The 26,628-nt window shown below is 51.8% G+C and overlaps 1 protein-coding gene across 16 annotated transcripts in view; it reads right to left on the minus strand.

The window, feature by feature from the left end:
• The window catches only part of CSF2RA (colony stimulating factor 2 receptor subunit alpha), a 48,527-nt gene extending 25,574 nt beyond the window's left edge, over positions 1-22,953 (minus strand). For 6 of the 16 annotated variants that reach the window (XR_009734808.1, XR_009734809.1, XM_061408298.1 and 3 more), the window contains exons 1-7: positions 10,807-11,440; positions 5,193-5,294; positions 3,989-4,131; positions 2,578-2,701; positions 1,353-1,479; positions 1,087-1,259; positions 555-688 (exon numbers count right to left, since the gene is read on the minus strand). Coding sequence is in view for 12 of the 16 variants with exons in the window: in XM_061408298.1 (XP_061264282.1) it covers positions 555-688; positions 1,087-1,259; positions 1,353-1,479; positions 2,578-2,701; positions 3,989-4,131; positions 5,193-5,294; positions 10,807-11,038 (1,035 nt within the window). In the remaining 4 variants the exon portion in view is untranslated. The other 10 variants (XR_009734807.1, XR_009734806.1, XM_061408294.1 and 7 more) reach the window with 8 other exon arrangements.
• Positions 22,954-26,628: the final 3,675 nt, after the last annotated feature.

Consider the following 26,628-nt stretch of genomic DNA (forward strand, 5'->3'; position numbering starts at 1 on the left):
AGTTGGCTCCACATGGAGGAGGAAACCTATGCACACGACAGAGAGTGCCGCTGGTTCATGGCTCCGTCCAGAAACGCAGCAGTCGGTGGGTCCTATTAAGAATGCACATGGGCTTGGAGGAGAGGGTGCGTCCGTGTCTGCACCGGGTCCAGGAGACGTGAGGAGAGGGTCTTTGGTGTCTACACTGTGTCCAGGGGGACCTGAGGAGAGGGTGTCTTCATGTCTACACTGGGTTCAGGGGGATGTGAGGAGAGGTCTCTTCGTGTCTACACTTGGTCCAGGGGACGTGAGGAGAGGGTGTCTTTGTGTCTACACCGGGTCCAGGGGGACGTGAGGAGAGGGCGTGTCCGTGTCTGCTCCGGGTCCAGGGGCCTTGGCGCACAGCATGGACTGTCCCCGATGCCCACCCGTTCTGCTCTGCTAGGCCCTGCATCCCCTGGATGCCCGCCCGTTCCACGCCCCACTCTCGTGCCCCAGGTCGTCCAGTCTCCATGCGGGGCTGGCTGCCAGGCTCCCCGAGCCTCACTGCCCTGCTGGGAGCCGAGTCCACTTACCCGTCTCTGGATGTCCAGCTGGTACTGGAACTCCCTGTTGGGCCATGGCTGTCGGGTCCTGGGCTTTTCCCACCTGATGAGGCAGTGGGACTCGTTGCACTGGACGGTGATGTTGTCAGGTGGGTTGTACTGCTCTGTAACGAGACCCCGGAGACACCTGTGATGCGGGATGCCTCCGCTACTCCACGGACGGGAGACCCCTTTCTGCCATCCCGACAGAAACAGGAGCTCCCGAGTTCTCCAGGGAGGGAGCAGCTTCAGAGATTGGAATCATTCATCTATAAGCCAAGGACTGCTGGCTGTCAGCAGGAGCAGACAGACAGACGTGGGAGTGCGGGTTCTTTCAGATGCTCCGAAAGGGACCAAGATTTGCGGCCTCCAAAACGCTGGGAGAATACATTTCCACTGTTTTAAGTCTCCCAGTATGTGCTCACGTGTTACAGCATCTCCGGGGATCTCAATGCAAATGCCCACACAAATTCTGTCACATCTATCTAAGCAGTGGTTTTAAATTCCGGATGGTCGTTCTCACCTATTTCCTTTAACAGCAAAACCGAGTCGAAGAACTGGATTCCGGTTTCTTGGCTGGTACCGTTAACCAGGAAGTAATTGTACGACGTTAATCCCGAGAGGTCTTGGAGGTGACATCCCACGTGGGTCCCCGAGTCCTTCAGGTAACGAGGACATTCCCTCTCGATTCTTTTCCTGTCGGATCCCCAAACGTTCAGAGAACTGTCAGGGCAGTTTTCACTTCTTCGCAGCATTCGTCAGGGTTGTCTACGTGAGGTCAACACTTACTTTGATCGGATGTACAGAAAGTACTGGACGTCGTCGGGAGCCGCTCGGCCCTTGGCCCAGCTGCAGTTCATGAAATTCGCGTCGTAGATAACACAGGAGAAGTTTTGGGCAGCTGTGCCCTCCCTACCTGGGAAGGTACAGAAAAAAACAATGATGTTTAAAGAGGGATGGACCCGATGGCTTCGTGGTTCAAAGAAGAATCAATATCAGTCCTTCTCAGACTCTTCCCAAAAAACAGAAGAATACATTCCAGGGATCTAACATACACCGTGGCGGATACAGTTGACAATACTGTATTGTCCACTTGAAATTCCCTAAGAGAAAAGAAATGAAATTAAAAGACGCTTGCTCCTTGGAAGAAAAGCTATGACCAACCTAGACAGCATATTAAAACGCAGAGACATTAGTTTGGCGACAGAGGTCCGTCTAGTCAAAGCTATGGTTTTCCCAGTAGTCATGTATGCATGTGAGAGCTGGGCTATAAAGAAAGCTGAGCGCTAAAGAATTGATGCTTTATGAACTGCGGTGTTGGAAAAGACTCTTGAGAGTCCCTTGGACTGCAAGGAGAGCCAACCAGTCCATCCTAAAGGAAATCTGTCCTAAATATTCACCGGAAGGACTGATGCTGAAGCTGAAACTCCAACCCTTTGGCCACCTGATGCAAAGAGCCAACTCACTGGAAAAGACCCTGATGCTGGGAAAGATCGAAGGCGGGAGGAGAAGGGGACAGCAGAGGATGAGATGGGTGGATGGCATCACTGAGTCGATGGACATGAGTTTGAGCAAGCTCCGGGAGTTGGTGATGAACAGGGAAGCTTGGCGTCCTGCAGTCCATGGGGTCGCAAAGAGTCGGACACGACTAAGTGAATGAACTAAACTGAAGAGAGAAGATCCCTGAAGGGTTCTCACCACAAAAAAAAAACACACGCAGCAGAATAGAGACGTGAACAGCTCGACTGTGGTCATCGTTTCGGAAGGCGTGCAAAGACTGAAACAGCAAATGTGGGAACTCCCTGGCGGGCCACTGGTTAGGGCTCCACACTTTCACTGCTGTGGGCCCGCATTCCCTCCCCAGTCAGGGAAGTCCGATTCCACAAGCCGCAAAGGAACGGCCCAAGACAAAAGCACCCAAGTGACAAAGCCAACAAATCCTCAAATCTACACAATTCCTGTGTGTCGAGACGCTCGTGGGGAGCAGAAGGGTCACCGCCCGTGTGTTCCCTACCTGGGTTAGTGTAGACCAGCATTTCTGAAAGCCGTCTCTGGTTGACATGTACTTCAACGGTAAGCGTGACTCCCCCGTGGAGAGAATAGTCCTGAAACGTGCACTGACACTCACTGTCCTTGACCTGAAGAGACGCAACCGGCCCGTGGGTTAAGAACCTGTCTTCTTTCCTCTCATCCTCATGCCGTTTGCTCCTGCACTGGTCACGACATCCACCTCCCTATGGGAAATCTCACCCAGGTAACCTTCTTTGAGAAGAGGCCCGCTAGCAAGGTTCAGAAAGTCAGTGTTCAGAGCTCACCTTTTTAAGAATGAAGTATATATATATTTTTAATTGGAGTATAATCACTTTGGGCTTCCCAGGTGGCTCAGTGGGTAAAGAATTTACCTGCAATGCATGTGACGCCAGAGACATGGGTTTCATCCCTGGGTCAGAAAGATCCTCTGCAGGAGGGCATGGCAACCCACTTCAGTATTCTTGCCTGGAGAACCCCATGGACAGAGGAGCCTGGTGGGCTGCAGTCCATAGGATTGCAGAGAGTCAGACTTGACTCAAGGCATGTGCACATAATTGCTTTACAATGGTCTGTTAGTTTCTGCTGCAACAATGTGAATCGGCTGGAAGTATACATATGTCCCCTGCCTCTTGAACCTCCCTCCGAACCCCCCTAGAGCTCACCGGGGGTCTTGTGAAAATGTACAGTCTGGTTACATGATTCCCAGTTGAAGTCTGGGAGGTCTCACAAACTCCCAAGGGATGCAGCTTGGACTGTTCTTTACATCCTCATCGCTTTCCACTTTTTGGAACCTCACATTCCCCCCAACCTTGTGTTTTTGGCCACGCCATGCAGCCCGTGGGACAGGGACTAAACCCACAACCCCCGTCTGCCAGAAGCTCAAAGTCTGAACCAGCAGGGAAGTCCCCACACCCTCTTCTACGGGACTGACTTTTCTTGTCTTATGCCACAGGCATCATTGTCTCAGGAGTGTCATGGTTACACTGTATCCAAGTCAGTCGGTTTAGTTTGGCTCCATGTAACAGGCCAAGCGAATGTTTCTTTCTTGCTCAGGATCAAGTCTAGCACGTGAGCCAACTGAGCGAAAAGAACGTGGCCCCCCCAGGGAGTCAGCCTACTGAACACATCCCGGACAGGAGGGTCACTTCCCCGGTGCACCACGCACCATGACTTCCTAGACGTATCCCCAGGTCACTCTTGTGTTTTTGTCTCATGCTTGATGAGAGCTCGACAAAGGATCGCAACGGGGCCTGTGCAATCTACCTCGTCGTTGCTGCTCAGTGGCTCAGTCACGCCCGACTCTTTGTGACCCCGTGGACTGCAGCCACGCCGGGCTTCCCTTGTCCTGCACCATCTCCCGGAGTTTGCTCAAACGCGTGCCCAAACCACCTTACCTTTTTCTTAATCGGCCCCTTCTCCTTGTGAATCAGCACACATTCCCCAGAGCTAGCGTTTTCCCTGCAGTCCCAAGTCAGCTTCGTCGTCTGTGGGTCAAACTTCACATTTAGGCTGGCGTTTGGCTTCACGGTTGGAAGATCTGCAGGACGTGACCTCAGGAATCAAGAAACGCCCCTTTTCCCAACTCCATGCCCACTCAAGCAATTCGCCTCAGGTCTTGCAAGGAAAGATCAGCGTTAGGGATCACTGCCAACCACCCCTGTCAAATCCTCTGTGTCCCCTACCCTCTGTCCCGTCTCTCCCTCCTGCCCGTTTCTCCAAGCGGAGATGCCTCTGTTGTTATACAGTCACTAAGCCACGTCTGAGTCTTTGTGACCCTCTGGACTGTAGCCCGCCAGGCTCCTCTGTCCGTGGGATTCTCCAGGCAAGAAGACTGGAGTAGGTTGCCATGCCCTCCTTCCTGACCCAAGGATGGAACCCATGTCTCCTGCGCTGCAGGCAGATTCTTTACCACTGAGCCACCAGGGCGGGCCAAGTGGAGATGTCTACGGTGAAAATAAATGAAGATCAACCGAGCAAGGAGCAGAGGCTAGTTAATCCCATCTCGTCACGGGCAGAGAGTCAGGCACCATCAGGCGTGGCTATGCCGATAGGCTCGCCAACAAAGGTCTGTCTAGTTAAAGCTACGGTTTTTCCAGGAGTCATGTATGGATGTGAGAGCTGGAGTATAAAGAAAGCTGAGTGCCAAAGAACTGATGTTTTTGAATGGAGGTGTTGCAGAAGATTCTTGAGAGTCCCTTGAACTGCAAGGAGAGCCAACCAGTCCATTCTAAAGGAGATCAGTCCTGAACATTCATTGGAAGGACTGATGCTGAAGCTGAAGCTCCAATCCTGGCCACCTGATGCACAGAATAGACTCATTGGAAAGGACCCTGATGTGGGAAAGACTGAAGGTGTGAGGAGAAGGGGACGACAGAGGATGAAATGGTTGGATGGCATCACCGACTCGATGGACATGAGTCTGAGCAAGCTCTAGGAGTTGGTGATGGACAGGCAGGCCTGGCGTGCTGCAGTCCATGGGGTGGCAAAGAGTCGGATGTGACTGAGCAACTGAACTGAAGTGATAGGCATGCACCCCAGAAGCTGGGGTCAGGGGAATGGGGGGAAGCAGAAAGAGGTCAGGCACATTCACATACTCACCCTGCTGCTCCTGGGTGAGGAGCCACGCGGAGTCAAGCACCATGGAGAGGAGGACCACCGTCGCCAGGAGACTTCCAGGGCTGCCCAGACGACGCAGAAGCGCTGCGGGGTGAGAAAAACCAGCCTGCGTGGGAGTCTTGATGTGGACACCAGTGATGTTTCCCCAGGGAGATGGGGAAAAAAACCCAACAACACAGGACTCTCTCCAGGGTGATGGTCAGCATCGGCATGCTGACCTGGCCAGCAGCTTGGGTCACTTGCTTATAGTGGTTAAGACTCTGTCCTCCCAACGCAGGGGGCCACAGTTTCGATCCCTGGTCGGTGTACTAAGATCCCCCATGGTACACGGTACAGCTAAAAAATAAATTAACTAAAAAGACAATTTGAAAAAGAGTTCAAAGTGCATGGGCTTCCCAGGTGGCGCTACTGGTAAAGAATCTGCCTGCCAACACAGGAGACTTAAGAGATTCTGGTTTGATCCCTGGGTTGGGAAGATCCCCTGGAGGAGGGAATGGCCACCCACTCCAGTATTCTTGCCCGGAGAATCCCATGGACGGAGGAGTCTGGCAGGCTACAGCCCTCGGGGTCCCAAAGAGTCGGACATGACTGAGCGACTTAGCATGCACACGGAGTGCATGATTCCAGTTCTATCACTTTCTGGAAAAGGTAAAATTATACTGGAGTGCAAAAGGATTGATGATGCTTTCAAACTGTGGTGCTAGAGAAGACTCTTTAGAGTCCGTTGCACTGCAAGGAGATCCAACCAGTCCATCCTGAAGGAAATCAATCCTGAATATTTATTGGAAGGACTGAAGCTGAAGCTCCGATACTTTGGCCACCTGATGGGAAGAACTGACTCATTGGAAAAGCTCCTGATGCTGGGAAAGATTGAAGGCGGGAGGAGAAGGGGATGACAGAGGATGAGATGGTTGGATGGCATCACCGACTCCATGGACATGGGTTTGGGTAAACTCCGGGAGTTGGTGATGGACAGACAGGCCTGGCGTGCTGCAGTCCATGGGGTCCCAAAGAGTCGGACACGACTGAGCGACTGAACAACAGCAATGGAGAGAGAGAAAGCATCAGTGCTTGTCAGGGGTTGTGAGAACAGGGGGGATGAACAGGTGGGTGGAGGACAGGAGATTTTAGGGCAGTGGAAATATTCTGCTCTAATGATGGATACCTGCCATTACACATTTGTCCAAACCCACAGAAGACCCAGCAGCAAGCCCAATTCAGCTCAGTCGGTCAGTCGTGTCCGACTCTTTGCGACCCCATGGACTGCAGCACGCCAGGCCTCCCTGTCCATCACCAACTCCCAGAGTTTACGCAAACTCATGTCCATCGAGTCGGTGCTGCCATCCAACCATCTCACCCTCTATCGTCCCCTTCTCCTCCTGCCCTCAATCTTTCCCAGCATCAGTCTTTTCCAATGAGTCAGGTCTTCCCATCTGGTGGCCAAACTACTGGACAACAGCAACAGTGACCCCTAATGCAAATTCTGACTTTGAGTCAAGAATATTGCGTCAAACTTGCTCCATCAATTGTAAGAGACGGTCCAGACTGATGCTTGGTGTCCATCATTGGGGAACTAACTGTAGGAGGAAGTGGGTATGCAGGAATTCCCAACACTTTCCGAACCTCATGTTTCTACAAACCTACACACGCCCTAAGCAAATAAACTCGACTAACATTAAACAAGAAAATTTAGGGACTTCCCTCGTAGTCCAGGGGTTAAGACGGCGAGCTTCCCACGCAGCGGGCTCGGGTTCCGTCGCTGGTTGGGGAACTAAGATCTCACATGCCACACATCTTGGGCAAAAATATAAAAATTTAAAAATTAAACTTAAAAAAAAAAAAAAAACTACCAAGGTACCGTCCTCTATCCCCCACAAAGCCACACTCTGGAAAACACCTCATCGCCCAGCTGGGTTTGGGGTGGCAGCTGTGGATGTACCCACTGTTTCCCCAGCAGTGGTTTTAGGCTGTGCTTTGCTGGTGGCTCAGGTGGTGAACAGCCCGCCTGCCAACACAGAAGACTCGGTTTCGATTCCTGGGCCGCAAAGATCCCTCTGTAGGAGGGCGCGGCAACCCGCCCCAGCGTTCCCGCCTGGAGAATCCCTCTCATGGACAGAGGAGTCTGGCGGGGCTCCGGTCCACGGGGCCACCAGGAATCATACCCGGCTGCTTTGGGTCGTGCTGATTCCTTTCCAGTATTGCTCTCACTTGTAATGTGCCTTTCCATTCTTCTACAGTGCAAATCTCCATTTGTCTCGAGCCGAGTTCTTGCAGACCCCCTCCTCACCTTTTTGTGCTCGCAGGAATCCCATCCTTTGATCTCTGTATCTTTTCCCCAAGGGCTCCCCCTCTCTGTCTCCATTTTACTGGGCACGGTCGTATTTTCCATCATGTCCTTGGGTTTATGGAGTCTACCGGTCTCAGGCTGGCTTCTGTCTCTTGGGGAGTTCCTTTCCTGGCGGTTGCCGTGACAAATGACAAGGTTTTTTGTTTTTCCTCCTCGCCTTTTTCCCTCCATCTCTCCCTTCTTTCTCTCCCCTTCCTGCATCCCTGCATCGTTCCTGTCTCCTTCCATCTTCCCTTCCTCACTCTGGTCCTCCTACATTTAATCCTCTTCCGCCTTCTCTTCTCAGACTCACTCAGACCGTCTGCATTTTCACCAGGTCCTCCCGGCCGGATGCCAAGCATGGAGGACCACAAACACCCTCCCTCCTTAAGGACAGGGACACCTGCCCGTCAGCATACCCGGGGACAAGCACCCAGCCTCAGATTCCTGCCCACCCACGTTCAACCTCGTCCCCTCAGGGAACCTCACTTGCCATCACAGAGGGGAACCAAAACCAAACAACCCACCAGACCGGTTCCAACTTTCCCATCTGACTGTCATCTCCTGTTCCACTGCTCCAGGGACCGTCCCCCCGAGACCCTGCCCCATGCAGACTTTGTCTTTCTCGGGGGCCTGCTGTCTGATCCCCACCTGTGGGGGAGGCTGCTTCCTGCAGCGGGGAGGGGGTGTGCTTGCCTGCCCGCGGCACCCCGGAACCTCTCCGAGAGGACCTTCCTCAATCCACACACCCCCACGGCTCTTGGTGCCTTGCCTGGATTTTCACATCTGCAATTTGCGAAATGTCTGCGGTCTGAGCTTTGCTTAACGGGAGACGAGGGGGATAGGCCGTGGGTGCAGGGCGGGGTGGGGGAGGAACCGCAGCCTGACCAGTCTCCCCACCTCCTCGGTGAGGGCAGCACCTGTCTTACCAAGCTCCCTGAGTCCAGCTTTCTCCTCCACGGGGCATACCGTCGTACCGGCCTCCGGGTGGTGGTGCGGGGTGGACACGCAGAGGGGGTAGCAAAGTGCCCCCCAACCCACCCGACTCATCAACACCCTTCACCCCAACTTCCCCACTAACTTGTGCACTGAACTCCCGCCGGCTTCCTGCTCATCGTGATGGAGCAAAAACCAGAAACTGCTGTAACCTTGACCGAAAAAAGAGTTCTCATATACCACAAAGGGACACAGAAACCCATCCCCAAAAGTTGCTCGCTTTAAATCATCAGTTCGTCGGAGACGCCGGCTCTTGGTCAAGGACTATGAGAAAATCTCCAAAGGAGACTCTGCAATGGGTGTGATGTATCGTAGCACTGGAAAAGGCTCTTGAGAGTCCCTTGGACTGCAAGGAGATCCAACCAGTCCATCCTAAAGGAAATCAGTCCTGACTGTTCACTGGACGGACTGATGCTGAAGCTGGAGCTCCAATCCTTTGGCCACCTGATGCGAAGAACTGACTCATTGGAAAAGACCCTGATGCTGGGAAAGATTGAAGGCAGAGGGGGAAGGGGGCAAGAGAGGATGAGATGGTTGGATGGCCTCACCGACTCAGTGGACATGAGTTTCAGCAAGCTCCGGGAGTTGGTGATGGACAGAGAGGCCTGGCATGCAGTCCATGGGGTCGGAAAGAGTCAGACACGACTGAGCGACTGAATAACAACATGATGTATCTTATTCAGCCAATCCCTGATTTAATTGTCACTTCCATCTTACGAGGCACTTCCAGGAGCCTCACAGAAGTGGTCAGAAGACTGAAATCCACAGAAATCTCATCGCTGTTTCACTTAATTTTGCCCTTTTTTTTAAAAAAAAAATTCAGGCTAAATTCACACGGGGTGCAACCCTCTGCGCTCAGTCGCTAAGTCGTGTCCAACTCTCTGCAACCCTGTGGACTGTAGCCCGACAGGCTCCTTGGTCCCTGGGGATTCTCCGGGCAAAGAACACTGGAGTGGGTTGCCACTTCCTTCTCCAGGGGATCTTCCCGAACCGGGGACGGAACCCGTGTCTCCTCCGTCAGCAGAAGGATTCTTTACCACTGAGCCACCAGGGAAGCCCCCTTGTACAACTCAGAGACACTCAGCACATCCACAAAGCCTGGCTGCAGAACCTTCCCGTCTCCCCAAGGGAGACCTGTCCCCCTGAGCCGACAGCCTCCACCTCTCGTCCCCCAGCCCCCCCAAGCACGAACCCACTTTCTGCCTCCGTGGACTCGCCTGTGCGGCTTTGCTTCCTGTACATGGAATCGAGTCACCCCTTGCTTTTTTAATGCCCGCTTTCTCTTCTTGTTTTGGTAACCACCAGGCCGCGCTTTCTTTCCCCATTTAAAGATTTCAGTTTTACAACCCTGTAGGAGGGCCCGACACGTCTTTCAGATTCAGGACACGCCCTGGGGAGGGGGCTGGGTAACCGGGAGGCCAGTCCAAGGGGGACCCTTGCACGAGCTCACCGTGCTTTTCGGCGCGCCAGGGAGAGCGTGAGTGAAAGTCGCTCGGTCGTGTCTGACTCTTTGCGACCCCGTGGACTATACACATACAGCCCATGGGATTCTCCAGGCCAGAATACTGGAGTGGGTAGCCTATCCCTTCTCCAGCGGATCGTCCCGACCCAGGACTCGAACCAGGGTCTCCTGCATTGCAGGCAGGTTCTTTACAAACTGAGCCACACAAAACGCCATGCCAGCGTCCCAGGCAGCACCCGTAGCCGCGACGGGCCCCCATCACTGCAGCACACACAGCTCGCAAACCCAAGTCTCGTTCCAATCCCGACAGGCACGGGCTGGCCTGGGGAACTCCGAAATCTTTCACCCCAACCTGGCCAAGTCCCCGGGGGCGCATTCGGACCTGAGAACGCAGCGCCCACACGCCACCCCTCATCCATCACCCTGTCTGCCTGGGCGCCCTGCATCCGAAAGGCTTCCCAGGCGGTGCAAACATTACAGACTCCGCCTGCCCGTGCAGGAGACCCAGGTTGACGCCTGGGTCAGGAAGATGCCCTGGAGGATGGCATGGCCACCCACTCCAGAGAATCCCCTGGAGAATCCTGGAGAAGCTTGGGAAGGAGCTACAGTCCACGGGGTCACGGAGTCGGACACACGACTCAAGTAACTTAGCAGATAGAGTAGCACGTTTGTTCTGACCCACCTGGAGCACCCACCGTCAACGGCAGCAACAGAAGCAGGGAAGTGGCACTTTCGAGGACCCCGGGGGTCAGGGGGGACCGGGTTACACCCCTCCCCTCCGACACACACGCCCCACGCTCGCGTCTGCCAACCTGCGTTCCCCATCGCTCTCCTGCCAGGCTTCCACGTCTGACCGCCCCGACGCCTCTCTTTCTCACCCGACAGTGATGTCCCGTGGACAGCACAACCAGACGCCGTCAGCTGGGTTCCTGTTTTCTTCTCCTCGATTCCCTCCCCTTGCCACGCCTGCCACGAGGAGGAACTGGGATAGGCGGGTCCTCTGGTCTCCACACCCCCGCCCATCACTCGCGTGGAGAAGGTCATATTCTTAGAGTTGGACCAAACGCTTCACCACATCTTCTCAGGTCAGGGACCAGGTGGGCCTGTTCTCACTGACCTTTTCTTTTTTTTAATTTGATGTTTTGACCATGCGGTTGTTTTCCGTAGCTGTGGGACACAAGATTCTCACTGCAGTGGCTTCTCTTGCGCAGCGTGGGCTCCAGGGCCCCCAGGTTTCAGCAGCTGTGACGCACGGGCTCAGTTGCTCCATGGAACGTGGAATTTTTTTTCCCCGATGGGGTATCAAACCCCTGTCTGCTGCACTGGTGGGAGGGTTCTTTACCACTGAACCCACCTCAGCAACCATTTTCATCACAGATGTGGAGAGGGTCATCTTCCCAGGAACTGGACCAGAAGGTTCCCCAAGTCTACTCACATCCGGTACCAGCTTGGTCCCCTTATCTCAGTTCAGTTCAGTCGTTCAGTCGTGTTTTCGACCCCATGGACTGCAGCATGCCAGGCCTCCCTGTCCATCACCAACTCCCAGAGTTTGCTCAAACGCACGTCCATCGAGTTGGTGATGCCATGCAGCCATCTCATCCTCTGTTGTCCCCTTCTCCTCCCGCCTTCAATCTTTCCCAGCATCGGGGTCTTTTCAAACGAGTCAGCGCTTCACATCAGGTGGCCAAAGGATTGGAGCTTCAGCATAAGTATGCGTGTATCCCCTCTTTATTGGATTTCCTTCCCATTTAGGTCATCACAGAGCCCTGAGTAGAGTCCCCTGTGCTGTAAAGCAGGTTCTGACTCATTATCTACTATATACATAGTATCAATATGCATACTATCGATTTATTGTATATGTAAACATGTATAAGGATCTATTAGCTACATAGTATCAGTATCAAGATGGGCTTCCCAGGTGGCGCTAGTGGTAAAAAATCTGCCTGCCAACGCAGGAGAAGTTAAGAGACACGAGCTTGATCTCTGTGTCAGGAACATGCCCTGGAGGAGGGCATGGCAACCCACTCCAATATTCTTGCCTGGGAGAATCCCACGGACAGAGGAGCCTGGCGGGCTACAGTCCGTGGGGTCACAAAGAGTCAGATACGACTGCAGCGACTTAGCAGGCACGCCTCAACCATGTATACGTGCCAATCTCAATTTCCCAACTCGTCCCACCCCCTCCTTCCCTGCTCAGAGTCCGTGCGTCTGTCTATTTCTGCTTCACAAGTACGGGCATCTCTGCCATTTTTCTAGATTCCTCATAAACCTGTCAAGATGCGACAGTTGTGTTTCTCGTCCTGACTCCCTCCTTCAGTCTGTGTGACTGAAGGTCCAACAGAGACCTGCCCTCTAGGTCCAGTTTTCACCTTCTGTGATTTTTCTCGTCTTCATCGCCCTGGCGTGTTCCCAGACCAGCTCAGACCTCCCAGCAGGGTGTGCAGACAAGGCGAGCAAGAGTAAAGGAGATGGCGCCTGGTCCTGGGTGGCGCCAAGAGTCCTTCAGGACAGTGTGCAGAGAGCTTGCAAGACGGGGCAGAGGGCCTGGGGGACAGAGTCCTCCACAGGGACCACCGACTTACAGGTGGCCAGTGGACGTGTGTTCTCATTTTCACTGTCTCTATTTGAGGCTTGGGGTTTTTTTTCTTCCCCTCCCCACCACACAGAATACCTTTTACCCTTTATTAAAGGTTAACTGTGAGATTCCGTAAAAAACTGGAAATAGAACTGCCATATGACCCAGCAATCATGCCCACTGCTCAGCATACACACCGAGGAAACCAGAATTGAAAGAGACACGTGTACCCCAGTGTTCATCCCAGCACTGTTTACAATAGCCAGGACATGGAAGCAACCTAGATGTCCATCGGCAGACGAATGGATAAGAAAGCTGTGGAACATATACACAATGGAACATTACCCAGACATTAAAAAGAATACATTTGAATCAGTTCTAATGAGGTGGATGAAACTGGAGCCTATTATACAGAGTGAAGTAAGCCAGAAAGAAAAACACCAATACAGTATACTAATGCATATATATGGAATTTAGAAAGATGGTAACAATAACCCTGTATACGAGACAGCAAAAGAGACACTGATGTATAGAACAGTCTTATGGACTCTGTGGGAGAGGGAGAGGGTGGGATGATTTGGGAGAATGGCATTGAAATGTGTATAATATCATATATGAAATGAGTCACCAGTCCAGGTTCGATGCACGATACTGGATGCTTGGGGCTGGTGCACTGGGATGACCAGAGGGATGGTATGGGGAGGGAGGAGGGAGGAGGGTTCAGGATGGGGAACACATGTATACCTGTGGCAGATTCATTTTGATATATGGCAAAACCAATACAATATTGTAATTAGCCTCCAATTTAAAAAAATAAAAGAGTAACAGAGCAACAACAAAAATGGACATATTTCCATCTTTCAGATGCTACTGCAGATAGAATTGTTTTCTGAATTTCTTTTTTTGGACAGTTCCCCGCACTTGGGTCTTTGTGCCTGAATCTTATACCCTGCTGCCAGGCCAAATCTGGGTACTAGTTCTAAGATTTTTTTTTTTAGTGGATTCTCATCAAGATTTTCCTTCCGTAACAGCCATCTGCAGATGGGATATGGTTTTACTTCTCTTTTCTGATCTGCATGTTAAAAAAAATTTTTTTTTCATTGAAGTAGAGTTCATATACAGGGTTGGGTTAGTTTAAGGTGTACGGCAAAGTGATTCACTTATACACGTGTGTGTGTGCGTGAAAGCACGCTAACTTTCTCAGTCGTGTCTGACTCTTTGCGACCCCCTGGACTGTAGCCTGCCAGGCTCCTCTGTCCCTGGGATTCTCCAGGCAGGAACACTGGAGTGGGTTGCCACGCCCTCCTCCAGGGGGTCTTCCCCACCCAGGGATCGAACCCGAGTCTCTTATGTCTCCTGTATCAGCAGGTGGGTTCTTTTCCACTAAAGCACCTGGGAAGCACTGGGTACTACACGCAAAACTTTGTAATGACCTATAATGGAAAAGAATCTAAAAAAGAATATATATATGTGAATCCGAACGAAAGTACAGTACCCTGTATTACACAGTAGATCCTTGTTGGTTATTGCATAGTTTTTAAAATGATAAAATTTTAATCCATTTATATTTTTAAATTTGCTTACATTGTAATACATCTTTTGTCTAACTGGCCTTGGCTTCTGCTCCACACCCCGTAGTGCACAGGACTCCTCACGTCAGAGACACGTCCAGCCCTGCGTGTCAGCAGTGCTGAGGCTGAGGATCCCTGAGCAGGCACGACAGTCTGTCGTCTAACGATTTCTCCGTCTGTTTTTCTATCCGTCTCCATTCTCCATGATTAGCATAATTATGCTATCATCTACCTATTATGCATCATGTATATGTACGTATCCATTCATCCATCCATCCATCTACCTACCAATCCATCCATCCATCCACTCATCCATTCATCCATGTACCCATCCATCCATCCATCCATACATACATACAAGTATCTATCTGTCCATTCATTCATCCATCTATCTACCAATCCATCCACCCATCCATCCATCCATCCACCCATCCAGCCAGCCCTCTATCCCTCCATCCATCTGTCTATCATCCATCCACCCATCCATCTATCTATCCACTGATAAATCTATCCATCCATCCATACATACATACATGTATCCATCCATCCATGTATCTATCCATACTTCTATCTATCCATCCATCTATCCAACTATCCATCCAACCATCTATCTATTCATTCATCCATCTATCTACCGATCCACCCATGTATCTCTATCCATGATCCATCTACCCATCCATCCATCTATCCATCATTCATCTCATCTATCCATCCATCTATCCATCCATCATCCATCCATCCATCATCCATCCATCAATGCATCCATCCATCCATCATCCATATGTCCATCCATCCAACCATCTATCCATCCATTCATCCATCCATCCATCCACCCATCATCCATCCACCCATCATCTATCCATCATCCATCCATCCATCATCCATCCATCAATGCATCCATCCATCCATCATCCATATGTCCATCCATCCAACCATCTATCCATCCATTCATCCATCCATCCATCCACCCATCATCCATCCACCCATCATCTATCCATCATCCATCCGTCCATCATCATCTATCTCATCCATCCATCCATCAACCCACTCATCCATCCATCTATCCATCCATCCATCTATCCATCCATCTATCATCCATCCACCCATCCATCTATCTATCCACTGATACATCTATCTATCCATCCACCTATCCATCCATCTGTCCGTCCATCCATCCATCCATCCACCCATCCATCCACGTATGCACCTCTGGCTGTGGTTCACAGACTGGGAGGACTTTACCCTCCTAGGGGAAATATAACAACGTCTGGAGACATTGTGGCCCTAACAGTGATGGGGTCAGGGGGTCCCCCTGGCGTGCGGTGGGGGGAGCCCAGGGACACTCCTCCACACCCCAGACAGGGCCCAGGACGCCCCCCATCAGAGACTCGTCCAGCCCCGGACGCCTGGCGGCTGAGGCTGACCAGCTCGTGCAGGCACTTGCTGACAGCATCTCTGTGCCCCTTCTGCTGACACCGGCTCCTCCCCACCCCTTCACCCGCCAGAATCCCACATTTCCGCCCTTCCCAGACTCTCCTCCGGGTCAGAGAGGAAAAGGGGTCATGGGCAAGAGGGGTCATCATTGCCTCTTCCAGAGAAAAACAGAGGTGTGGGCCGCAGGATCTCAGTGAGCCAGCGTTTGGGGGGAGGGTGGAGCCCACTAAGTTAAAACATCGATTTTCCCAGAAAGGAAACCAGATACGAGGAGACACATTTCCTAACAAACTCACAGTTTCTCAACTTCCTGATGGGCTGAGCCGGGCCTCACACTCAAGGCGGGGGCGGGCGGGGTTCGGCAAGAGTGGCTTCACTTCCTCCCAGACTCCAGGACAAAGATCTTCAGGCAGCAGGAAGGCTGCGCTGGTATTTTTTTCTTTTCTTTAAGTTTCATTTTATCTATTATTATTATTGGCCATACAGGAGGACTGCGAGATCTTAGTCCCCCGACCAGGAATGGAACCTGTAACCCCCCACCCCCTAAAGTGGAAGCTTGTAGGCTTAACCAGTGGATCGCCAGGGAAGTCCCCATTTTAGTGTTTTTTAATTGGAGTGTCAAAGTGCAGTGAAAATATCAGTCGCTCAGTCATGTCCAACTCTCTGCAACCCCGTGGACTGTAGGCCCCTGCCAGGCTCCTCTGTCCAAGTAGCAGTAGCAGCAGTGTGACTCTGTGAATATCCAACTCCTAATCTATCCCTTCCCCTTCATTCTCTTTTGGCAACCACAGGAAGTGAAGGTGTTAGCCACTCAGTCGTGTCTGACCCTTTGTGACCCCATGCCCTGTAGCCCACCAGGCCCCTCTGTCCACTGGAGTGGGCGGCCATTTCCTTCTCCAGGGGATCTTCCCGATTCAGCGATCCAACCCGGGTCTCCCGCATTGGAGGCAGACTATTTACCATCTGAGCTACCAGGGAAGCCCAACTGAAGTATAGTTGACTACTGATACTGTATTAGTTTTAGCTGTACAGCAAAGTGATTCAGTAACATATATATATACACACATGTATTTTTTTCAGATTCATTTCCACTATAGGTTATTACATGATGGTGAATAGAGTTCCCTGTGCTATAGAGTAGGCCCTTATAGTTTATTTATTTCATATATAGCAGTGTGAATCTGTGAATATCCAACTCCTAATCTATCACTGCAGATGGTGACTGCAGCCATGTAATTAAAAGACACTTACTCCTTGGAAGGAAAGTTATGACCAACCTAGATAGCATATTCAAAAGCAGAGACATTACTTTGCCAACAAAGGTCCGTCTAGTCAAGGCTATGGTTTTACCAGTGGTCATGTATGGATGTGAGAGATGGACTGTGAAGAAGGCTGAGCGCTGGAGAATTGATGCTTTTGAACTGTGGTGTTGGAGAAGACTCTTGAGAGTCCCTTGGACTGCAAGGAGATCCAACCAGTCCATTCTGAAGGAGATGAGCCCTGAGATTTCTTTGGAAGGAATGATGCTGAAGCTGAAACTCCAGTACTTTGGCCACGTCATACGAAGAGTTGACTCATTGGAAAAAACTCTGATGCTGGGAGGGATTGGGGGCAGGAGGAGAAGGGGACAACAGGATGAGATGGCTGGATGGCATCACTGACTCGATGGACGTGAGTCTGGGTGAACTCCGGGAGTTGGTGATGGACAGGGAGGCCTGGCGTGCTGCAATTCATGGGGTCGAAAAGAGTCAGACACGACTGAATCTATCCCTTCCCTTCATTCTCTTTTGGCAACCACAGGAAGTGAAGGTGTTAGCCACTCAGTCGTATCTGACCCTTTGCGACCCCATGGACTATAGCTCACCGGGCTCCTCTGTTCATGGGATTCTCCCGGCCAGAATCCTGGAGTGGGTTGCCATGCACTCCTCCAGGGGATCTTCCCGACCCAGGGATGGAACCCTGGTCTCCCATATTGCAGGCAGATTCTTTACCATCTGAGCCACCAAGGAAGCCCTAAGTTGGCAAGCATAAGGTTTTTTTTTTTAAGTCTGTGAGCCTGTTTCCGTTTCATAAATAAATTTATTTGTATCATTTTTTTTAGATACCACATATAAGCAACAGCGTATGATATCTGTCTTTGACTTACTTCACTCGGTATGATAACCTCTAGGTCCATCCCTCTTGCTAAAAATGGCATTATTCCATTCTTTTTTACGGGTGAGGAGTATTCCCAGGTGGCTCAGCGGTAAAGAATCTGCCCACCAATGCGGCAGACCCAAGTTTGATTCCTGGGTTGGGAAGATCCCCCTGGAGAAGGGACTGGCAACCCACTCCAGGATTCTTGCCTGGAGAATCCCATGGACGGAGGAGCCTGGAGGGCTGCAGTCCTTGGGGTTGAAGAGTCAGACACGACCGAGCTACTGAACAAGAACGACAACCACTCGGAAGCAACCTTGGAGTCCATCGACTGACGGGTAGATGCAGAAGACGTGGTCCATATATACAATGGAGTATTAACTCAGCCGTGAAAAAGAACGAAACGATGCCACTGGCAGCAATACGGATGTAACCAGACATGATGAAAGTACTGGACTAAGTCAGACAGAAGAAGACCAATGTCGTATGATATAGCTTATATGTGGAATAAAAAAAGAGAGCGAGAGAGACAAATGAACTCATCTCCAAAGCAGAAAGAGACTCACAGACATACAGAACAGACTTGTGGTCGGCCAAGGGTTGATAAACTGGGAGTCTGGAGTTAACAGATACACACTGCTATATGCAAAATAGATACAACAGAAGGACCTACTGTGCAGCACAGGAAGCCGTACTCAATGCTGCTGCTGCTGCTGCTGCTAAGTCGCTTCAGTCGTGTCCGACTCTGTGTGACCCCATAGATGGCAGCCCAACAGGCTCCCCCGTCCCTGGGATTCTCCAGGCAAGAACACTGGAGTGGGTTGCCATTTCCTTCTCCAATGCATGAAAGTGAAAAGTCAAAGGCAAGTCGCTCAGTCGTGTCCGACTCTTAGCGACCCCATGGACTGCAGCCTACCAGGCTCCTCCGTCCATGGGATTTTCCAGGCAAGAGTACTGGAGTGGGGTGCCATTGCCTTCTCCGCCATACTCAATACCTTATATAAAATATATAGAAGCGGTGATTTACTATATAGCACAGGGAACAATATTAAAATCTTGTAACAACGTTTAAGAGAAGTCACTCAGTTGTGTCTGACTCTTTGCAACCCCATGGACTGTAGCCCACCAGGCTCCTCCATCCATGGGATTCTCTAGGCAAGAGTACTGGAGTGGGTTGCCATTTCCTTTTCCAGGGGATCTTCCCAACCCAGGGATCGAACCTGGGTCTCCTACGTTGCAGGCAGATTCCGGGAGCCAGCGTGAGGAACTCCGCCCGTGGCAAAGGTCATGAGGAAGGAGGCTCGACATACGTAAAGGCAGGATCGAGCCTCAGGAGTCCCCCTGGAAATTCTTGAGCATCTACCCCCAAAACCAGAGTCTGCCTACTTTCTGCTTTGTGCTCTCACCTACACCTCTGACTTTACAGGGGGCTGTCCCCCACCACCTCTCTCTGAAAAAGAGTTAACTTACAGCTCCAGTTAATAATAATTCCTGGGCGTGACAGGAGTGTATCAACCTACAAACTCCTCTGAAGGTTCTCTAGCCTGCCTGACAGGCTTGTCTGGCCACATGTGATTGTTCACAGCCTCCCAACCGTGAGAGGCACGAGATGCTTTAAACCTTCTAAAGACAGGTTCTTTAGGGAAGTTAGAAAACTATTAGTATAGTATAGTGGGCTGATTAGGAATTGTACTGGTGAAGGGTTTTTTCATTTGTTAAGCCAATGTTTGCTGCTAAGTCTCCACATTCCCTGCCCTTATACACGTTAATGAATATAACTACATATAGGAGAAATAAGTATTAACCTTTGATATTAATCACGTTAGACCTTAGGCTAAGCAAATTCTTTCCTTAATTAAAACCCACTACACTCTCACCCTATAAGAATGTAACTTTATCTGGTGCCTTCAGAAGGTGGCGTCTGTTTTAACAATAGTCACCCCTGGAGAAGTAAGTGTTCTGGTTGACTGACCGCTGTCACAAGCCGAGGGTCATAAATTGTCAGCAGGCCCCCTGGCCAGAAGATGATGTAACACCCCTAAGACCTTTGTGTACATTTGTATGAAGCACCTGATTTTGATAAAAGTCAGGACTGCTGACCCCGCGTGACTTTTGTATTACATCTCTGTGTATAAAAGCGGACCCTGGAAAATAAAGAATGGGATCGGTTCCTGGAAAGACTGGTCTCCTTATGTCGTTCTTTCTCTCACCTTCTGGGTGAATTCCCATCTGGAGCCTGGAGGCTTGTCAAGCCTACTAATTATGCCTGGGCTTCTAAGATCTGACCGGGGAGGCCTTAGTGTCTACTCTCCTTCGGGAGAATGGAAGGATGCCTGTGGCCTACGTAGGTGACGCAGATTTCTTGTCTTGAAATTTTATTGGCTTTCCATGTAAACCAAGTTATTCAGCCTCTTTTCTTCACTGAATTTTCCTACTGAGCTATCCTTATTTAACCACTCTTTACATCTTTAATTAACGCTTAATTGATCTATTGTTTCCTGGTCACCGACGCCAGCCCCGCTGCGAATTCCCTGGATCCACCGGGGCTGGACCCCGGCAGGCCGACTCTTTACTGTGTGAGCCACCAAGGAAGCCTATGATGGAAAATAATCTGGAATATTTATATATACATATATATGCTGCTGCTGCTGCTAAGTCGCTTCAGTCGTGTCCGACTCTGTGTGACCCCATAGACGGCAGCCCACCAGGCTCCCCCAACCCTGGGACTCTCCAGGCAAGAACACTGCAGTGGGTTGCCATTTCCTCGTCCAATGCATGAAAGTGAAAAGTGAAAGTGAAGTCGCTCAGTCGTGTCCAACTCTTGGCAACCCCATGGACTGCAGCCCACCAGGCTCCTCCGTCCATGGGATTTTCCAGGCAAGAGTATAGGAGTGGGGTGCCACTGCCTTCTCCGATACATATATATATATATATGTACATGTATATAATGTTTAAACTCAGAAGACGTAAGTAAGACCTACTCTTAAAAAATTAACACTCAGGCCTTCCCTGGTGGCTCATTGGTAAAGAAACCGCCTGCCAAAGCAGGGGACATGGGTTCAATCCCTGGTCAGGGAAGATCCTACATGCCCCAGAGCAAGTAAACACACATGCCCCAAGTACTGAATGTGCTCTCTAGAGCCTGGGGGCTGCACCCAGAGAGAAGCTGCACACCGAAACACAGACCCAGCGCAGTCAAAAAATTAAACTAATGCATTAAAAAAAAAAAAAAAAAACAACCCATCCTCGGAAGCAACCTCAGTGTTCATCAACGGAGGAATGGATTAAAGAAGATGCAGTCCATACACACAATGGAATATTACTCACCCATGAAAATGAATGAAATAATGCCCTTTGTAGCTACAGAGGTGGACCTAGAGTGGATCACGCGAAAGGAAGTGAGTCAGACAAAGAAAACCATCACGTGATATCACTTGGATGTGAAATCTAAAAGATGACACAAAATTATCTCTGAAACAGACTCACAGACGTGCAGATTTGCAGATGCAAGTGTGGGGCGGGGGATGGGGTAAATGATGAGATTGGGATGGAGGTGTACACAGTACCATACCTAAAATAGATAACCAACAAGCACAGCTCGGGGACTTCTATTCAATATCTCCTGTGGTGGTGGCGGTCTAGTCTCTCAGGAGTGTCTGACTCTTTGTGACCCCATGGACTGTAGCCCGCCAGGCTCCTCTGGGATTCTCCAGGCAAGAATACTGGAGTGGGCAGCCTCTCCCTTTTCCAGGGGATCTTCCCCACCCAGGGATGGAACTGGGTCTCCTGCATTGCAGGCAGATTCCTTACCGACTGAAGGATTTACCCTTATAACACAGGGAAATACACTCACATCTTGTCATAACCTATGATGGAAAACAATTTGAAAAAAAAAAAAAATACATTATCTATAGAAAGTTGAAGCTCAGTAGACATAAGTAAGAACCATTCTTGGAAAGGGAAGTGTGGGGACTTCCCTGCTGGTCCAGAGGCTTAAACGCTGAGCTCCCAGTGCAGGGGGCCTGGGTTCCATCCGTGGTTCAGGGGACCAGACCCCACATGTAGCAACTAAAGAGCAAAGAGCCTGCCTGCCACAGCTAAGGCTTGGCACGGCCAAATGAACACATACTGCAAAAATTAAAAATAGGTAAGACTCTTGCTTCCTCACCTTCTGCCCTAGTTTGCAGGAAGAACAGAAAAGCCTCCACAGACATTAAAGATGATGTAAAGACATTACAGAAAACGCAGCGAGCCACCCCCAGGAGAAGACAGAGTCAGAGTTCACCTGGAGTAAAACGCTGGGCAGAAGGAAGACGGGGAAGGATGCACAGGACTGCAGCCACTGCCTAGCTTGTGCTGAGAACCCTCTGGACACATAGTCAGAAACCCCCAAACAATGGCAGGTCCCCGGCAGTCCAGGGGTTACGACTCTTGTGCTTCCACCGCAGTGAGGGGCACAGGTTCAATCCATGGTCGGGGAACTAAGATCCCACAGGCTGCAAAGTGGCCAAAAAAAAAAGAGAAAAAGCAATCCCCAAACAAAACCCCCCTGGGACCCGCACCTTCAGTGATAACCAATGGAAAACGTGACCTCCTTGGGGCTTCCCTGGTGGCTCAGTGGTAACGAATCCGCCTGCCGATGCAGGAGACACCGATTCAGGAAACAAAAAGAAAAAAACCCTCATTCCATGAACCCCAACGAAGCCCGCGCACCCCAACAAAGAGGCTGCACCCCCCCACCACCACCCCACCCTGCTCGCCTCAACTAGAGAAAAGCCAGCGTGCAGCAAGGAAGACCCAGCCTTAGCCAAACGTACACACAGAAATAAAAGGATTAAATGCACAATGCGACCTCCTTACCCGCAGCTCCTGCAGACGCAGAGGCCAGGCCTTAGTCTCGTGCTGGAGGATCACTCCCCGGGAGCCTCCTCGTGGGCACGGCCACCTCTGAGCTGCCCCCCCGGGGAGACAGTCCTGGCCCATCACCTCGTCACCCCGGGGTCTCCCGGGTGTTAGACCGCGGTCCCGGGCCCAGCCGCCCAGGCTCACATCTCTGCGTCCTCTGTCTCCCCAGCGCCCCGCACCCCCGCTGCCCAGCTCCACTTTCAGTTTCTCTTTGTGGAGTCCAGCTCTCCTGGAGGAAGAAATGGCCCCAAGCCCCAGTATGCCCGCCTGGAACCCCCACCACGGCCAGAGGAGCCCGGCGGGCCCAGTCCACCGGGGTGGGGGGGGGCTCACAAAGAGCGGGACGCGACGGAGCACGCATGCGCGCCGGCGCGGGGTTTGCGAGGAGCGCTTCTGACCCCTAGTGGCCGAAACTTCCAGATTCCGTCCTGGCAACAGCCTTCATTGGAAGGACTGATGCTGAAGCCGCAGCTCCAGTACCCTGGCCACCTGATGCGAAGAGCTGACTCATTGGAAGAGACCCTGATGCTGGTAAAGATTGAGGGCAGGAGGAGAAGGGGACAACAGAGGGTGAGATGGTTGGACGGCATCACCGACTCGATGGACATGAGTTTCAGCAAGCTCCGGGAGATGGTGATGGACAGGAGGCCTGGCGTGCTGCCGTCCATGGGGTCACAAAGAGTGGGACACGACTGAGCGGCTGAACAGAAACATTTCTACCCACACCGACTAAACCACCCTCCACCTTCTGACTTAGCAAGCCCTGAGCTGCCCCGAAAGCCTGTGCCCTCAGGTCCCGCCGGGTGGAGCTGGGCAGGGTCTGTTCTTTAAGCTGCTGGGTGAGCGGGGGATGGGGGGTGGTTCGAAGGGGGGTGGTCTTGGCGCGGTTTGGAAGTTTTCGTCAGTAGGGGTCACTAGCGCTCTCTGCAAGCCCGATCCAGACCAGCTGGCGTCCAAGGAGTTTCGCTGCCCTTGAAAGGGGCCTCCCATCCGCATTGAGTATCAGGAACTTATCCTTGGCCAAGCAGGAGTGTTGTTAAGGCTGGGCGGAAAGAGCGTGGGGTTTCTATGAGCCCACTCACCCAGCTCAGAAGGTAAAGAACCCGCCTGTCAATGCAGGAGACGCGGGTTCGATCCCTGGGTTGGGAAGATCCCCTGGAGGAGGACATGGCAACCTACTCCAGCATTCTTGCCTGGAGAATCCCAAGGACAGAGGAGCCTGGTGGGCTACAGTCCATGGGGTCTCAAAGAGTCAGACATGAATCAGCAATATCACCACCTCCCGCCTTTGTGTGAGAGGTATCCCTGGGCACAGGGGTCATGCTGGAATGGGGGGGGGGCTGGTTCTCAAAAGCGCCCACCCCAAATTCTCCTTTAAATGCAAAAGTTATTCTTCCCTGCTTTGAGAAAGCTCCGAGAGTTGGTGATGGACAGGGAGGCCTGGTGTGCTGCAGTCCACACGGTTGCAAATAGTCGGAGCGACTGAATGGTTCTTCCCAGGGATGTACTTCAGGAGCCAAACCATTGGCTGTTGGGTCCTAGGGTTTCCAACGTCAGCCAGAGACCACCCCCAGCCCCCAGGGACCGGTGTGAGACCACCAGATAGTGAAAGTGTTAGTACGGCCGTCGTGTCTGACTGTCTGCGACCCCACGGACTGTAGCCACCCCCAGGCTCCTCTGTCCACGGGATTCTCCAGGCAAGAACACTGGAGTGGGTTGCCATGCCCTCCTCCAGCGGATCTTCCCGACCCAGGGATGGAATATATATTTATTTTTTTTTAATTGAAGGATAATGGCTTTACAGAATTTTGCTGTTTTCTGTCAAACATCAACAGAAATCAACCGTAGGTGTACCTGTGTCCCTTCCTGCTTCTATTCACATTTTTTTTTTCTTTTTCCCCAGGTGGTTGCAGAACCAGCTCGCTCACATTTTTTTTTTTTTTTTAATTTAAACAGGAGATTAGCGTGCTTATCTGCCGGGCTTATCTCTATTGTTGCTGCAGTTTCGGAAACCCCCTCTCAGCCCCCGGGCTGTACTCGGAGGGGAGCTTCTGTTCCTGGAAAAAATTTTTTTAAAAAGGTAATTGGTGCGGAGAGGTTAGATGCAGGAGAGATTGGGACGGGGGCCTGCGGGAGGGGGCACTGCTCTCTGCCACCAGGAGGTGAGAGGGCATCTGGAAGCGCCTGGCTGTGCCTGGGGTCTGCATGACCCCTGTGGCCCCGGCTTGATCTCTCCAGGCTTTGATGTGTGTTTCCCGTTGGTGCATCTTGTCCATGGATTAGGACACCAGTCTGAGCAAGCTCCGGGAGCTGGTGATGGACAGGGAGGCCCGGCGTGCTGCGGTCCATGGGGTCGCAGAGTCCACAGGATCGGATACGCCTGAGCGACTGGACTGTGTGTGTGTCTCTCTCTCAAGGATGGGGAGAAGAGACGTGTTCAGTGTTCTGGCACTTTCTGCTCAGATCTGTTGTGCCCTGGCAGGTTTAAGGTTACGGAATTTCTGACGACACCCAGGCTCACTCCAGACACACACCCCTACCACTCACCCCAGCTTTCCACCTGCTGCCGCTGCTAAGTCGCTTCAGTCGTGTCCTGACCCCGTAGACGGCAGCCCACCAGGCCCCGCCGTCCCTGGGCGTTCTCCAGACAAGAACACTGGAGTGGGTTGCCATTTCCTCCTCCAATGCATGAAAGTGAAAAGTGAAAGTGAAGTCGCTCAGTCGTGTCCGACTCTTCGAGACCCCGTGGACTGCAGCCTATCAGGCTCCTCCGTCCGTGGGATTTTCCACCACTCACCCAAAAAACCCCCATTCACCCTGCATTGGTATGTGATGGATACCAATCTCACTCACTCCAAATCCCTTTTGGTGGTGTAGTTGCTAAGTCGTGTCCGACTCTCTGCGACCCCATGGACTGTAGCTCGCCAGGCTCCTCTGTCCGTGCAATTCTCCAGGCAAGGATACTGGAGTGGATTGCCATGCCCTTCTCCATTCCTTCACCCAGACACCCTGTACTCACTCCAAATGTCCATCATTCATTGCAGAGACTCACCCCTTCCCCATTTGCCCTAAATTTCCATCCATCACCCCCAGAGACCCTCCCTCAGTCACCCCAAATTTCCATCCCTCATTCCTCAAGACCCTTAAGATAACCCCAGATTTTTCCCCACTCTGTCCAAAGATGGAAGAAAGATCATCTCCGATTTCTATCAACCACCCAGAGACCCCAGAATCATCCCCGAATTTTGCACCCTTCAGACACAGTCCCCGAGCCTTGATGACGAGTCCCAGGCAGGAGAGACAGAGTCCCTCACGGGGAGGGGGTCTGTGTCAGCAACTCAGCGTCTGCTGGAGCAACCTGCCTCCACCTCAGGGCTTCATTAAACACCCCCGGCGTTTGTAGAGGAGCCTGCTGAGCCACCGTCCACGGGGACGCAAGGAGTCGGACACGACTGAGCGTGTAACCACACACACACACACACACACACACCCCCATACACACACAGGTCGTAGAGGGCCTGTGTGACGGAATCTCTTGATCCGTAAGTGAATTTGGACACCTTTCTAAGGCTTTTGTTGCTGTTTAGTAGCTAAGACGCGTCTAACTCTTGTGCGACCCCGTGGACGGTAGCCCCGCCCGGCTCCTCCGTCCATGGGATTCTGCACGCAAGGATACAGAAGTGGGGTGGCACGCCCTCCTCCAGGCCGTCTTCCCGACCCAGGAATGAGCCCGGGTTTCTTGCATTGCACGCAGATTCTTTACCGTCTGAGTCACCAGGGAAGCCCCTGTTTTAGGTACTTCACTCCGGTGAATAACCAAAGCACTTACCGCTTCATTTCTACCATCGTCTGCAGGGAGCTTGAAAGGGGCTGTCAGCGCACTAGCCCTGCAGGGTCCCAGGACCAAGCCAGACAGAGCTGTGTGTAGGTTGGGGCTGGGGTGGGGGCCGCAGTGTGGGGAGCAGATGATGGAGTTTTGGGGCGAAGGGAAGGACACAGTCACCCAATTTTTT

Source organism: Bos javanicus, chromosome X, assembly GCF_032452875.1.
Source record: "Bos javanicus breed banteng chromosome X, ARS-OSU_banteng_1.0, whole genome shotgun sequence".
Taxonomy (NCBI): Eukaryota; Metazoa; Chordata; class Mammalia; order Artiodactyla; family Bovidae; genus Bos; species Bos javanicus.